Here is a 16,930-nt window from a genome sequence, read left to right on the forward strand (position 1 = left end):
ACACTTTCACATAATTCGTTTAATCCTCATGAAAACTCTCCTAGATGAAATCCTCATTTACAAAAGAAGCCAATGGATTCAGAGCCTAGTTATATATACTAGGATCTATTCCCTGGGACACCAAATTCAGGTTGTGTCAACATTATGTCTGATTATCTTTACTGTGTCCAGTTTTCCAATTCTCCAGTGAGTCCTGGGTTACTCTGTCACATTCTTACCTAACATCTGGATCTTTGAAGCTTGTTTGCTCATGTCTGTCCTAAATGCTTGTCCTTGCATTTTGTATCAAGGGCAATCTGTTTTGCCTGGAAAAAGAACTAAATTTGCTTACTGTCTGTTGACTTGCTGGGTTGGTCCCTATTTAGTTCTTCAGCTTTATTCTTAAAGTGTTTAGAGTCCCCTTTGGGTTCAATAAATATTTGAAAGCCTGTTCTGTGTTAAGCAGATTTTTAGAGTCTGACAACAGCTTTTTTTACTGGTTGTCAGGGTGAAGGTCTTGGCTCTGGACAAGGGCAGTGAGTGACTTTGTTCATGGAGAAAAGTGTAATATTCAGTGGACTTTTGGCTGCTGAAAGCCCCATGCAAATATGAGAGCATTACACAGTGACTATTTGGTAAGGATACTTAGAATGTTAGGGTGTGTTAGGAAGAGCACTCTTGGACTGAGTGGCAAAGTGTTCTGATGTTAGTTAATATGCTGGTTGGTGTTGGGCAGTCACATTACCCACTACCCACTTTGCCAGCCATGATATATTTTGCTGAAATAAACCAGATGACTTTAACTTTTATAACTTTAAACAGTGAAATGCTTGAAGTGGGAGCATGGCTCAAGTGGTAGAACACAGGAGATTCTAAGTTCAAATGCCAGACTGCCAAAAGAAAAAAGAAAGAAATAGTAAACATTGCTGATGTGATAAGACGTTTGTCTAACTTCCCCCTTTCTTTCCATGTTGTATGTTTACTTGACAATTTTGTAGCCCATGTACCATGTGCTAGGAACTTAAAGTTGAACATGAAGATGGCCTCAGTGAGTTTCCTGTTCTTGATGATTCCCTGTTAGTCAAGGAGACAGCCAAGTCAATCATTAAGTGCAGTAAAAAACTAAGGTGCCCAGTGGAAATTTATGCAGGGTTCAGGGGAGCTATACCAGAGTGCCTAGTCAGCCCTATGGGGTGGGGTGGGTGGAGTGGGGAATGTGTCCAGGAAGACCAGTGACCCTTGTTCTGAACTTGGAATGAACAGCAGCCAAAGAGGGCTGGAGCGATGTTCCTGGTCTTCACAAAGTTCCCTGGGTAACTGGAAGTCGATGCTGGCAGTGGAGAGGCTGAGAAGGGTAGATGGGACTGGCCCCTGCAGGGTCTTGTAAGCCTTTCCAAGGAATCCGTACTTCATTCCTAAGGATATGGTTGGGAAAGGTAATAGGATTGGATTAAGAGTGCTCATCCCTTTTTAATGCCTAATGCATCTTTTTCCATGATAATTTTAGACAAATAAGACTTTAGCACAAAAAATATTTGAAACAAAGGCAGTTATTATGTTCTTACAAACAAAACAGTTCACCAGCAAGATATAAAAACTCTGAATCTTGTTGTATCAGACAACTAGTCTCAAAAAATGTAAAGCAAACATTAAGATGGAAAGAAAAATATATACAAAATATGAGATTTTGAAAAGTAAGACTTCCCAAAAGCTAATAAAAGTCAGACATTGATGGCTTATATCTATAATCCTAGCTATTGAGGAAGCTGAAATCTGAGGATTGTGGTTTGAAGTACATTGCTGCTTTCCTGGAAAAAAAGAAGAAAACTAATAGGTGAAATGTTCAGAAAAATTAGCAAGTACATAAAATACATGGAAGAGTCAAACAAAAGTATTTTACCAGATTAATACAATGAACCATCACCTAAATATGTTAAAGCAGATCATCATCTGGTGAACATATAGATATATGAACCAGAAATAGAAGTTTAATTAATGATACCCCTCCTTACATTAAGACATTTTTCTATTTACTGTTCAGCTTCATTGATATTAGTGCTTATCTCATTACAAAAAATGGATTTCATGACCCATATATAGATGGACATCACTTTCTTGAAAACACTGAGTTTAAAAATATATAAGCAGGGCTGGGAAAGTGGCTCAGTGGTAGAGTGCTTGCCTTGCATGCATAAGGCCCTGGGTTCGATTCCTCAGCACCACATAAGCAAAAAGAAAAAAAAGCCGAAGTGGCGCTGTGGCTCAAGGGGTAGAGCGCTAGCCTTGAGCTGAAGAGCTGAGGGACAGCACCCAGGCCCAGAGTTCAGGCCCCACAACCGGACCCCCCCAAAAAAAACAAAAAAAAAATATATAAGCACACATAGAACATTGATATCCAAATCCCACTCCCAAATAATCTTCCTGTGTCCTGTTACTCTTCTGTCTTTCCCTGTGCTAAAAGGAAGATTACTTTGAGTCCTATTTTTATGAGTTCAGGCCATCTGATCCCTCATCTGCTTTTCTTCTTCTCCATTTCTATATTTAGCCTTTCATCTTTTCTTCCAGACTTAGAAGAAAGTGACATCTTTCTTCAAGGTTAACTTTTACAACCTTTGATTTCATTTTCAGCTTTCTTTTTGTATTTTAGTGTTTCCTCTTATTCTATACCTGGTCATTCCTTTTCACTTTATTCCTTGCTGTGCTTACATTGAACCTAATACCATGTACATTCTAGACAAGTGGTCTATCACTGCACTACACCTTATGCCTATCCCTAGACATTTGTTTAAATCATTCCATCATGAAGTTAATTCTATGAGTTTAACTGGGTTTTATTCTGAACTTCTGACATCAGTGACTATTAGTTTTTAAAACACAAATTGTGCTTTTTTGAAGTTGTTTACTTTTTAAGGTTAAAATTGTATTTTCTTGAATGGGTGGTTTATTTACATCATTCACAATGCCCACAATACAAAAGAGTGTTGATTTAGTAGGTTCTTGTTTGCCTTTTTTTCAATTGCTGTTTACCCTTGGCTTTTTTTTTTTTTTTTTGTCAGTCATGGGGCTTGAACTCTGGGTCTAGGCGCTGTCCCTCAGCTCTTCAGTTCAAGGCTAGCATTCTATCACTTGAGCCACAGTACCACTTCCCGTTTTCTGAGTGGTTTATTGGAGATAAGAGTCTCATGGACTTTCCTGCCTAGATTAGCTTTGTACCACGATCCTCAGATCTCAGCCTCCTGAGTAGCTAGGATTATAGGTGTGAGCCACCAGTGCCCAGCTACCTTTGACTTTTTGTCTCACTCCCTTTTATTTTATTTATTTATTTATTTTTTGGGTCGGGTCGTGAGGCCTGAACTCTGGGCCTGGGCGCTGTCCCTCAGCTCTTCAGTTCAAGGCTAGCGCTCTACCACTTGAGCCACAGCACCACTTCTGGCTTTTTTTCTTTTTTCTTATTGTGGTGCTGGGTAATCGAACCCAGGGCCTCAGGCATGCAAGGCAAGTGCTCTACCACTGAGCCACCTTCCCAGCCCCCTTTATTCTTTTTGCCCAAGTCTTCAACCTTTCCTACTCTGGAGAGAAAATAGATGTTCAGTATCATCTTTGATTTCTGTTCTTTCTGCATTTCAGCTAGCTTCCTTTGAGCTGGTTTATGTTAAGCTTAGGTATATTCTTTAGCTATTAGTAAACATCTTCCCAGCTCATTTGTTGTGACCTTTCATGTCCTTCCAACCCACAATTAGTAATTAGGTACATTCCTTACTCCAGTTTCTTCCTCTGTACAGTTCATGAAACTTTTGTTTTTGATACATATATATTTATATGTGTTTACTAGGACATAGTGTAGGAAGTATTTTTTGGTGATGGACCTCCAACAATTGAAAACACCATTTAACTTGTAGTTGAGGGTTCCTCTTATCAACTGACATATAATCCCTAGCTCTAAAGCTGTTTTACTGATGTCCTTACCTGCCTGCCATAGTCTTCAGTGCAGTCTCCTTGTCTTTATTCAAGTCCCAGCACAATTAGCCTCAGTTTACTTGCATTCCTATTCAATCTCTACTGTACCTGCTAATCTTTTTTTTTTTTGCCAGTCCTGGGGCATGAATGCAGGGCCTGGGCAGTGTCCCTGAGCTCTTTCACTCTAGGCTAGCGCTCTACCATTGAGCCACAGTGCCACTTCCAGCTTTTTCTGTTTATGAGGCAATAAGGAATCAAACCCAGGCCTTCATGCATGCTATGCAAGCACTCTACCACTAAGCCACATTCCCAGCCACTGCACCTACCCCCACCCCTTCCCCCTCCCCCGTCCCTAGTCTTTTTAAACACAGATTATTTGTTCCTTTATTTTTAAAAATATCATAACCTGACATGGTGCCTCAGTGCCTTGTTCTTGCCAAATATTTTCCAAACAATGGAACAAATTCCAGAACAAGTCTTATACTTTACTCTGCATTATTTTTTTTCTTGTTGCTTTCCTGAAGTTTCTCTAGTAGATAATTCTCCTTGACAGCTTTAGGTCTTTTTTGTTTTTCTTCAGATTCCTAGAGCTCATTTATTATTGATTGGGTATAGTCTTAAACTGTGACCTTTTTTTTTTTTTTTGGGTCCGGTCGTGAGGCCTGAACTCTGGGCCTGGGCCCTGTCCCTCAGCTCTTCAGCTCAAGGCTAGTGCTCTACTACTTGAGCCACAGCGCCACTTCCGGCTTTTTTTTTTCTTTTTGCGTATGTGGTGCTGAGGAATCGAACCCAGGGCCTCATGCATGCAAGGCAGGCGCTCTACCACTGAGCCACCTTCCCAGCCCTTAAACTGTGACCTTTATAGGAATTCAGTGGCAGGATTTAGGGGAGCTAGAGCTCTTTCCATATCAGGAACATCTGTGTTGACAGATGTTGAGACTTGACCTGCCTGACACAGGAACACTGTCAGAGTTCCCATTTTCAATATTTAACTACTGAAGATAGTTAAACATTGAAAAATTAATGGAGATAAAAGTAGTAGATACATAATTGATGCTGGGTTAGGAACACCTTTTGAAGCTTTAAAGGTAATGAACATGATATATTTGCATAAAAATTAAAAGCAAAATACTGACAAATGTATGCAGATTTAAAGTCCTTAATACAGAAAACTCATAATTTATTGAAGAATATAAAAACCTACTAGAAATTATGGACAAGAAAATCAATAGAAGAAGAAACCTAAGTAACCATTTTTGTAATGGTTAGTCTTATCAATAGTGGAAAGATAATACATATTTTAGGCATTAACTTATCAGATCAGCAGGATGAAAAAACTCTGGCAAGAGAATTTTAAAACAATCTTTTTTTTTTTTTTTTGGTTGGTCGTGGTGCTTGAACTCTGGGCCTGGACACTGTCCCTCAGCTCTTCAGCTCAAGGCTATCACTTTACCACTTGAGCCACAGAACCACTTCCAGTTTTCTAGTGATTAATTGGAGAGAAGAGTCTCATGAACTTTCTTTCTTTTTTTCTTTTTCTTTTTTTGGGTCCAGTCTGGGGCCTGAACTCTGGGCCTGGGCACTGTCCCTCAGCTCTTCAGCTCAAGGCTAATGCTCTACCACTTGAGCCACAGCACCACTTCCGGCTTTTTTCTTTTTGCTTATGTGGTGCTGAGGAATCGAACCCAGGGCTTCATGCATGCAAGGCAAGTGCTCTACCACTGAGCCACCTCTCCATCCCTCTCACGGACTTTCATACCCAGCTTTGAACTGTGATCCTCAGATCTCAGCCTCCTGAGTAGCTGGGATTATAGGCGTGAGCCACCAGCACCTGTCTAAAACAATCATTTTAATGTGTTTCTTGTAGAAGACATATAGTGTAATATTTGTAGAAAGCAAGCAAGCAAGAAAGTTACTTTTTAACTTAATTTATTTTTGGTGGTACAGGGGTTTGGACTCAGATCTTTGTACTTGAGCCACTTTGACAACCTGTTTTTGCATTGGTTATTTTCAAGGTAATGTCTTGTTTGATGCATGGGCCAGCCTGGAGACTTGAGTCTCCTATTTGTATTTCCCTGCATTCCTGAATGATAGGTAGGCACCACCATACTCAGCCATTGTGCTGCTTCTTAGCTGGAATGACTAACAAATGTGTACCACTGGCCCTAGCCAGTGGTCAAGATGGAGTCTTGCATACTTTGTTTTTCTCCCCAGGCTGGCCTCAAACTATAATCCCTTGAACTGTGTTTCCTAAGTAGCTAGGGTTACAAGTTTGAGCCAATGCACACAGCTAGAGAACTTTAAAGTTTTTAGTGTTTTTTTTTTTTTTTTGTCGGTTGTGGGGCTTGAACTCGGCTTGGGTGCTATCCCTCAGCTCTTCAACTCAAGGCCAGTGCTCTACCGCTTGAGCCACAGCACCACTTCTAGTTTTCTAGTGGTTTATTGCAGATAAGAGTCTCATGGACTTTCTTTGCCTAGGCTGGCTTTGAACCGTGATTCTCAGGTCTCAGCCTCCTGAGTAGCTAGGATTATAGGCGTGAGCCACCGATGCCCGGCGTTTTTAGTGTTTTGACTGCTAACTTCATTTCTAAGATCTGTCCTAAGCTATTAGTGAGGAAGCAAATAAAATATTTACATAATATTTCTCATCATAGTGTTTTTAAAGAAGGGAAACCTTGTAATCACTTACATTCCTCAGTAACAAATTCTTCCTTAACTGGAAACGTATTCTATCATGAAATTATGTTTTTGATGGATAATTTAAAGAAGTGAAAAAATTCTGTTTTCATGAACTGGTATTACTAACGTAATATTGTTTATAGTATAATTCAGTATGCAAATGTAATGAAATAAAATTCTGTTACCTTTGGCGGTGGTATGTTAAGTTTTTTTCTCCCAATTTATGGTGCTACTTTGATAATAAATACATAAATACGTATATAATTTCAGAGGGAGGCACTGTTTAGATGGTTTAGAACCCAGCCCCCAGTGAGGCAGGCCTTGTTTAATTATTTGCTGCTTATTTACTTATGGACTTATTTTTTTTTAAAGGCAGTGTCTCGTGTATGTAGCCCCGATTGGGCTTCAAATTTACAATGTAGCCCAGGTTGTCCTGGAGATTTGATCCTCCTGCCTCAGCTTCCTGAGTGTTGAGGCATGCACTACTAGGTCTGGTGGCAGACCTAACTTGATCATGTTTTCCAAGCATTATTTCCTCAGCTGTAAAATGAGACTCCTAATGTCTACCCTACATACTTGTCAAGATTAGAAATGACAATATATATGACAGTCTTAAAAAATTACTATTTTATGTTAATTCTTGCAACAGTAACAACAAAACCAGTGAAGTCAGGTGGTAGAGGTAGCTTAATGGTGAAATATTTGGCCTAGCATGTGCTACTTAGCATATGTAAAACCATGGGTTCCATCCACAGCATTGTTAAACATCCTCAACCACAACAAAAAGCAACGAAGTCAACTCTTTACATTTCACTGAATGCATGTAAGAAACATCAAAACCCAAGTACATTAAGAGACTATATTATTAAGTATAATTGCTCTGAGTTATCCATAGAATATATTTCACTACAAACATAAATGGTAATAATTGTTAGGTATTTAAAGAGGCTGCTGAGTAAGAACAACACCACATACGTGGTATTCAGGGATAGGTAAGGGATAGGTTTATTCAGCAGACCGGCTAGCACCAGGCCAGGTTGACACTCCAAGCATCTGGGAAAGAGGCAATCTGGCCCCAGGCCATGCCTTGCCTTATATAGGGTAGGGACAGGAGAAGGTATGGCCACATCTGATCCAGGGAGGTGGGACCTGGTAAGGGGAGTGGGACCAGGTGGGAGAGAGGTGTGGCCACATCAGATCCAGATGTGACCTCAGCGGATTTGGAGGTGACCACAAGTGTGCTAGTTGCCTAGGTCACACAAGTACTGGAGACTTGGCCTCCAGGAGGGAGGAGTCTGCTTGCCATCCAGGAGCTGACCTTACAGTAATTAACTACAACTTGAATTTTCTGGCAAGAGAAATATTGTTTTCAGCTGCTGAATTTCCAGAGCAGTCATTTTTTAAACCATATATATCAAACAACCTTTTGCAACCTGTTAAATACAGTGAATTTGCTTCTTTTCTGAGTTTCTAGTATCATTTTCATTTCTCACATGAACAAAATGAGAAGTCTCCCAAATTAGGGTAATCTGTTCTGTGGTTTACATGAAGAGCCCTGATTGAGATGTCCAGCAAAGAGGGGTGCTCAGTAAATAGTAACAGTTCCTATTGGTTTTTCCCTAGAAGGTGTGTAAAAGAGCAGTCACTTCCTGGATGGCTTTGGTTTATGTAAACATTTTTGGGAAAAGGTGGTTTTCCAAATATGATTCAGTAAGTGGATCACTCCAGGCTATTTCTTGAGTCTTGTCTGCATCTGGGACTGGCTCTGGGCTTGCTTCAGGAGTTGGAGATTTTCTTCGTGTTTGCCCTACTAGTGCAACATCCTTTTTCCTCCACTGTAGGGCGCCAACATACTGCTTCACCTCCGGTGGAGTTTCTGAAGTTAGTTCTCACTCTGTGTAATTCCTAGCTTCAGGAGCCTTGTTTAGGCCTTGGAGTCAAGGCTTTGTCTCAAATTGCTTTGTGGTAATATATTCTGTCTTGGGTGTTTATAACTGCTTTTGTGGGATGTCCATCCTTTTTTAATATACTGTTAAAGATATCTTCTGGTGAATATGTTTTCATGACTACTTCTTATTTTATTCTAGCTACTGACCTACTTCTTGCCTGGAATCCCATTTGTTTGGGGTTGGTAGAAGGTGTTATTGGGAAAATTCAGCTTCATTCAGGTATGTTTCTAAAAGCTCTTTAAACTTGTGATAGTTAATGTAGCATTCTGTGACATTTTCCTGTTTGAGGATACATAGAAATTGTTACGGTTTTGATTACTTTGTCTTAATTTTGGGTCTGTTCAAAGTTGGTATATTTCTGAATAATTTAATGAAACAAAAGCAAAGAGAGAGAGCTGGGAATGTGGTTTAGTGATAGAGTGCTTGCCTAGCATGCATGGAGCCTTGAGTTCAGTTCCTCAGTATTACATAAACAGGTAAAGCCAGAAGTGGTGTTGTGGCCCAAGTGGTAGAGTAGTAGCCTTGAGCAGAAGAAGCTCAGGGACAGTGCCCAGGTCCTGAGTTCAAGCTCTAGGACTGGCCGAGAGAAAGAGAGAGAGAGAGAGAGAGAGAGAGAGAGAGAGAGAGAGAGAGAGAGAAAGAGAAAGAGAGAGAGAGAGAGAGAGAGGGGACATAGTATTAAAATCATTTTGTCCTTTTACTTAAAAATCTTCATTGAATGTCTGCTGTGTATCAAGAATTGTGCTTGTTGGTGTAACTTGTGAGCCAAATCCTTTTCTACCCTCATAGAGCTTACAATTTAAGAAAATATACAGATACAAATGCATATTAATTGAAATACATATATAATAATTTGAAAATAGATACTTTATGGGAAAGAATGGGAGGGATAAACTCAAAGTTGGAAGGTGATGACCTTTTGTGAACAATCCATTCAGCTCTGATTAGACAAGGGTAAGCCTATTTATATGTAGTATGATTTTTTTTTTTGTCGCTCATAGGGGCTTGGGCACTGTCCCCAGCTCTACCACTTGAGCCACAGCACCACTTCCTGTAGTATTATTATTTTAGAGACCTTTGTCCACAGCAGGCAGATTGATAGAAATTTAAGCCAGGCATTGGTGGCTCACGCCACCAGGCATTGGTGGCTCAGATCTCAGGAGGCTGAGATCTGAGGATTGTAGTTCAAAGCCAGCCCAGTCAGAAAAGTCCTTGAGACTCTTATCTCCAATCTCCAATTAACCACCAGGAAACAGGAAGTGGCTCTGTGGCTCAAAGTGAGGCAGCACTAACCTTGGGTGAAACAGCTCTGGGACAGCGCCTAGGTGCCACCCAGAGTTCAAGCCTCAGGACTGGCAAAAAAAAAGAAGAAGAAATTTTGTCATTCACCAGGCCCTTATCTGGACGGATAACTGTTTCCTAGTTTCAAAGGAAATTTGTGGGTAAAAAGTACAAGTGTAATATAGGTGCGTGTCACTGAACTACCTGTAAAGGGCTAGATGAAGTATTTTTTTTAAAGCTTTATACTTAAGTATCTACTTTCCATTAATGTCAGTTTTAATACAAACTTTGAACTATAAGAGGCTTTGCTATTATTGCTATATAATAAGAATACTATACTGATACTCTGCATGAGTATCAGTACCCCTATCACTTCAAACTATTTTTTTTTTTTGGTACTGGGGTTCAAACCCCAGACATTGTACTTGCTAGGCAAGAACTTTGCCATTGAGCTATATCTCAGCCCATATTCCTTCTTACATAGACCAAAATTTATACTCAGCAATCAGTTCTGGATTGTAAAAGAGGATTTGTATGTACTTGTAAGTGTCTGTTACAAATTAAACAGATACATATAATTGCTCTACATCTGTCTCTGAAGTGCCTTTTTATTAAAAATAAAATTGAATGTTTGGAAGCTATGTTGATGTGTGTGTGTGTGTGTGTGTGTGTGTGTGTGTGTGTGTGTGTGTGTGTGTGTGTGTGTGTGTGTGTGTGTGTGTGTGTGTGTGTGTGTGTGTGTGTGTGTGTGTGTGTGTGTGTGTGTGTGTGTGTGTGTGTGTGTGTGTGTGTGTGTATCTGTATCTGTGTATTTGAAGATAGGGCCCTGCACTTGGTAGATAGGCCCTCTACCAATCAAGCCACTCTGGCCTTTTTGTTTTGCTTTTAATTTAACTTAATTTAATTGTGTGTGTGTGTGTGTGAGTGAGTGAGTGAGAGAGAGAGAGAGAGAGAGAGAGAGAGAGAGAGAGAGAGAGAGAGAGAGAGAGAGAGAGAGAGAGAGAGAGAGAGAGAGAGAGAGAGCGCGAGCGGCTGGGTACTGTCTCTTTGCTTTTTTTTTTTTCTCAAGGCTAGCATTCTACCACTTGAGCCTCAACTCTACTTCTGGCTTTCTGCTGGCTAATTGGAGATAAGAGTCTCACAGTCTTTTAGGCCTGAGCTGGCTTTGAACTGCAGTCCTCAGATTTCAGCTTTGTGAGTAACTAGGATTATAGGCATGAGTCATTGGCTCAGCTTTCTTTGGTTATCTTTTAAGATGTTTTATGAAGCATTTTGTAAAGCTAAGAAACCATCACAGATATTAAGTACACATTGTTACATCTGTCTAACATATATGTTGTAAAGCTATCATTTAGAGTAAGAAGGGAAACATGACTTCAGAGCCCTCTCTACCTTCTCCGAATGTTTCCTTCATTGAAGAAAACTTAATATTTTGATTTTTTTCTTGCCCTCTTGATTTTCATTATTGCTTTTTGTGTTTGTTTTTGGTGCTTGATACATGAACTCGGGGTCTGGGTGCTGTCCCTGAGCTTTGTGCTCAAGGCTGGCACTCTACTATTTGAGCCATATCTCAATTTTTGGCTTTTTTGGTGTTTAATTGGAAAGAAGAGTCTCAAGGACTTTCTTGCCCAGGCTGACTTAGGATTGATCAGATCTCAGTCTCCTGAGTAGCTAGAATTACAGGTGTGAGCCATTGGCACCTGGCTCATTATTGGTTTTAATACATATATGTTCCTAAACAAGATGTTGCTAAGGTTTATATTTTGGACATTTGATAGATAAATAACATTAAAATTTTAGTATTCTTTCTGTTTTTATTTTTAATTTTTTTGAGTTTACCCATGTTAATGCATGGAACTGGAGTCCCTTAATTTCACTATTAGTTGAATAAATAATGATTTGTTCTTTTGCCTGTCACTGGGTAAGTTTGTTATATTTTTTGCTCATAGAATACTGCTGAGATTCATTGTATATTATGCCTTTGGTAGATTAATTTTTTTTCAACACAGAAGAGAAAATCATCATTTTATAACCATGCTAAGTTTTTTAATAACATTCTCCTACCTGTCCACATTTACATACATATATTTTTAATTCATTTACATGCTGACAGGATAATTTTACAGCTAGTTCTTCTGAGCTAAAATTCGTTTCTATTATTTAAATGACATGTATGAAAGTTCTGAATTATTTTTCTTTAATTTCAGTCACGTCCTGGTGAAGTGAATAATCACTGAAATCAGGAGAACAGGATTTGAGCTCTGATGATTAGCTTTGAGACAAAGGAGAGAAGTTACCTAATATCTGTTTCCTTTATCTATTGTGTAATATGCTATCCTAAAAGTTAATGGCTTAAAACAGTAGCAGTGGATCTTCTTCATGGTTCTGTGGATGCGCAAGTGGTTTTTCAGTTCTCTTCTGTTGGCTGTGGTCCTTCATGAAGCAGCATTCCCCTTGGAATTTACCTGGATTTACCACTGTTTGACTTCATGTGGTCTCTCTCCCTGGGTCTCATCTTACAAGACCTCTCCTCAAATCCTTTTCTCTCTCCCTCCTAGAAAACCTGGACAACTTTTCAGGGTGGTGGCTGGGTATGTTAGTCAAGTGCTCTACACCCTCAGCCTGATCACCTTCTTTTTTTTGTGGAGCCTGAAATCTGGGTGCTGTCTCTCAGATCTTCAGCTCAAGGCTAACACTCTACCACTTGAGCCACAGCGCCACTTTCGGCTTTTTCTGCGTAGGTGGTACTGAGGAATCCAACCCAGGGCCTCATGAATGGGAGGCAAGCACTCTACCACTGAGCCACCTTTCCAGCCCCTGACCTAATTATTTCTGTAGGGTTTTATGAGCCCCAAATGAGATAATATACCTGAAGGTTCTTACTAAATTACAAATCACTACCAAAATTCCTTTTTTAATATAAAACTAACAGATTATGTAAATAGGGAACCAAAGGGACCAAAATCAGGAGTGGATGTTGTACAGGTCTGCAATGACTTCCTTGGGGCAGGTGGTCTCTGACTACTGTCTCTCTACAGCTCCTTCATTCTTTTTTCCTTTTGACTATCTCTGTTGGTGTGTATGTAGGGGAAAAAATGTTGCCCTTAAAATAGCAACCTTAGCTCTCAAACTACCTACCATTTGAGGTCCCATGTAATTAGTGGAGATTGATCAACAATCAAAAAGAATTGATTAGGGAGTCAGGTTCAGACACTAAAAACATTTATCAGCCAGTGTTCTCCACCTCTCAAGTCATTTGGTTCAAAGTGTCCCTACAGGACTACTTTTCCATGTGGGAGAGAAAATCAGAGTATCAAGTTGTGTTCTGTCACCAGTATACAAATTTAAGTTGATAGCTTCTGAATTCATGATACAGAGAGCATGTAGTCATCTGTAGTCAGCCTTCATTTCTATGTTCTTCCCCTCCCATCGCCTGCCTTTCTTTTTTTTCTTTTCTTTCTGCCTTTTTTTTTTTTTTTTTTTTGGTTGGTTGTGGGGCTTGAACTCTGGGCTTGGGCGCTATCTCTCAGCTCAAGGCAAGCGCTCTACCACTTGAGCCACAGCACCACTCCTGGTTTTCTAGTGGTTTATTGGAGATAAGAGTTTCACAGACTTTCCTGCCCGGGCTGGCTTTGAACTGTGATCCTCAGATCTCAGCCTCCTGAGTAGCTGGGATTACAGGCGTGAGCCACCGGCGCCCGGCTCTTTACCTGCCTTTCTTTAGCCCCCAAACAGGAGGCTGATAGCCAATAAAAGTACCTATAATATAGAATATTTTGGAAGAGAGACAGATGAAAGAAAGTAAATAGGAGAGAGAAAAAAGAAAAGTAGATAAAATTTCTTAATTTTTCAGTATCTTGGAGACACTTCCTCTGCTCTTCTCTTGTCATACTACTTAACAGGCTTGGTCTGAAGAAAGTGAGTAAGAAGGAAAGGAAGATCTTTTCAGATGATGTTCTTCCTCCTTGACCACAGCCCTGTCTCTATCCATCCACACTAACCCTTGAGCATTCCTTTTCTCTCTTTCACCTTCTGTCTTCCAGGCTGCCTAATCCCTACTCTCTCAATGTCTCTCTAAAGCTCTTGCTACTAGGGGTCAGATTAGCCAAAAGCAGCTATGCTGGTGAGCATCAGAACTGAGCTAAACAGCTGGGGGGCATTTTCCCATGGGAATATCTTAGGGGGTAGAAGATAAATGGAATAAAATGTCTGTACTTAAACTCACTTTCACTCCTGTTTTCCTCCTACTGAATCTCTACATATTAATGCATGAATTTTTGTTCTTGTCGGTAAGATGGGAACATAAATTTATTTGAACAGATGTCATTGACAGTCTTAAATCAGCGTGGGTGAGCTATGCCGCTGTTTTTGATTGTCACTGAACTCTGCGCTCCTGAGAAATATATCAGGCTCTCATGACTTAGAAACTGCATGAGTTTGATAGGCTTGTCAGAGTGCTGCAGGTTGGGCGGCTTACACAACAGAATTTTATTTCATAGCTCTGGAGCTCAGAAGTTAGAGGACAAGATGCTGGCAGGGTTGCTTTGTCTGAGATCTCTTTCCTTGGCTTGTAGATGGCCATATTCTCTCTTCTTCATTTAGTCTCTCTTCTGTAACTGTGTGTCTAGATTTCCTTCTTACAATGGCACCAGTGTACTGGATTAGAGGGCACCTTAATAAATTCACTTTAACATGATTACCTTCTTAAAAGGTAATCTGTCTGCATTGGTCACATTCTTTCTTTCTTTCTTTTTTTTTTTTTTTTTGTCAGTCATGGGCCTGAACTCTGGGCCTGGGTGCTATCCCTCAGGGCTTCAGCTCAAGGCTAGCGCTGGACCACTTGAGCCACAGCGCCACTTCTGGCCTTTTCTGCTTATGTGGTGCTGAGGAATTGAACCCAGGGCCTCATGCATGTAAGGCAAGCACTCTACCACTGAGCCACCTTCCCAGCCCGCATTGGTCACTTTCTGAGGCATTGGAGGTCAGGATATATGAGTTTTGATGTTATAACAGGAACTTAATGCCCATTGAAAGGTTTACTACAAATTATTCCAGAGAAAATTTCTTCTAGTCTAATACTGTTGATTCCTTTTTTTTTTTTTTCCCCTTTTCTCTGCAATACTGGAAAATGGGCTCAGGGCTACCACTTGAGCAGTGTGGCCATCCGGATATCTGCTTATGATGATATATTCTCCAGATGTACTCATGGGGTTGGTGGACTAGTCCTGAATGATCATATGATGGCCTTGGGCCAGGGTAGTTCATCTGAGCTTCAGTCTCATCTTTAAGAGAACATCTACCTAGACAGTTATTATAAAGATTTAATCAAAACTTGCTAAACGGGTTCTTGGTCATAGTAAACATTCAGTATATACTAGATATTTTACTTTAAGGGTTCTAAGAAGTATCAGCTACTCTACCATAAATTCTATGTTTTTATTTCTTGTCAGTCATGGGACTTGAACTCGGCCTGGGCACTGTCTCTGAGCCTTTTCCCTGAAGGCTAGTGCTCTACCACTTTGAGCCACAGCCCCACTTGCCATTTTTGAGTGGTTAATTGGCGATAAGAGTATCATAGGGACTTTTCTGCCTGCTTCCTGTCTCTGGTGGTTAGAGATGAGTCTTACTGACTTTCCTGCCTAGGCTACTTAACTGAGATCCTCAGACCAGCCTTCTGAATAGCTAGGATTATAGCATGAGCCATTGGTACCCAGCTCCAACTAAGTTCTATATACACAATTTTGAAAGTTCTTAAAACTTGGATTGTGTATCTGCTGTCAGTATTTGCTGAAATGGTAATATAAACAATCCATTAGAAATCATACTGTGAAACTTCGGGGTTTTTTTGTTGTTGTTAGTTGTAGGGCCTGAACTCTGGACCTGGGCACTGTCCCTCAGCTCTTCAGCTTAAGGCTAGCACTCTACCACTTAAGCCACAGTGCTCCTTCCGGCTTTTTCTGGAATCGGACCCAGGGCCTCATGCATGCAAGGCAAGCACTCTACCACTGGGCCACCTTCCCAGTCCCCAATTTTTTTTTTTTGGTTGGTTGTGGGGCTTGAACTCTGGGCCTGGGTGCTATCCCTGAGCTCTTCAGCTCAAAGCGAGTGCTCTACCACTTGAGCGCCACTTCTGGTTGTCTACGTGGTTTACTGGAGGGTAAAAGTCTCATGAACTTTTTGGACTTTACTGCCAGCTGGCTTTGAACCATGAGCCTCAGGTCTCAGCCTCCTGAGTAGCTAGGATTACAGGCATGAGCCACCAACACCCAGCTGAAGTGATGTTTTTGGTAGTAAAGTATTTGCAGTCGTAGTGACAAATTATATTTCATAATCCATGTGCTCTTTTTAAATATATGTTAGAAGAATTTTACAATTATTTTCAGTTGGGATATATCTATCTATATCTATCTATATATAGATATAGATAGATATATATTTTACATCACATAACTATGTAATACATCACCCCGGACACCCTTTTATACTCTGGTCACTGTCATTATCTAGTCAGTTGGGATATATTTTGCTAATAATTGTTCACTCTTCCAGCCAGCTCTTCCAAAAAATATCTCTTTAGAACCGTTGGCTTGTTTTGGGGTTGAAGGCCTTTTCTGTTAGATATTTGCAGACTGGCGGACTTTTAGTCACAGTTTAATGCAGTCTTATTTCCACTAGCTGGAATATGTCTAGATTTGGGTTGACCAAATGGGGTTTCTTAATTCGAGGAATCGAAAGTAGAAGGAAAAAGTAGATGAAAAGCAAAGGTTTGTGAGAATTGTTTTTTATTCATTTGTAATAAGAGTGATGGTGAAAGTTATAAGTACATATAGAATGTTTTGTTTGTTTCTCTTTTTGTCTCTCTCCTCTCGGGAGGATAAGATTGAAAGAATTGGGGCTGGGACTGTGTCTGTTTTCCTCTTGGGTGGGTCCCTGTGTACTGACCTCAGGAGGGATTGTTTGGAAATACTCTGATTTAACAGATGTTCATGGTATGCCTTCTTTGTGCCAAAGCCTCTACCTAGTGTTGGTGACTTCAGTGTGACACAGTTCTAGAATCATTTACTCAAGTCTGTGGCCTAGAGTTA

General features: G+C 40.3%; 1 protein-coding gene and 1 pseudogene across 4 annotated transcripts in view; one reads left to right on the forward strand and one right to left on the reverse strand.

Annotated features, from left to right (window-relative positions):
• The window catches only part of Inpp5f (inositol polyphosphate-5-phosphatase F), a 98,241-nt gene that overhangs the window by 17,709 nt on the left and 63,602 nt on the right, over positions 1–16,930 (forward strand). For all 4 annotated transcript variants that reach the window (XM_042701429.1, XM_042701425.1, XM_042701424.1 and 1 more), the window contains exon 2: positions 8,703–8,783. In XM_042701429.1, the coding sequence (XP_042557363.1) occupies positions 8,703–8,783 (81 nt within the window). The remainder of the gene's footprint in view (positions 1–8,702; positions 8,784–16,930) is intronic.
• On the reverse strand, positions 10,311–10,424 carry LOC122126894 (annotated as a pseudogene).

This window comes from Dipodomys spectabilis, unplaced genomic scaffold (genome assembly GCF_019054845.1).
Source record: "Dipodomys spectabilis isolate Male_0828 unplaced genomic scaffold, ASM1905484v1 ptg000289l, whole genome shotgun sequence".
NCBI lineage: Eukaryota > Metazoa > Chordata > Mammalia > Rodentia > Heteromyidae > Dipodomys > Dipodomys spectabilis.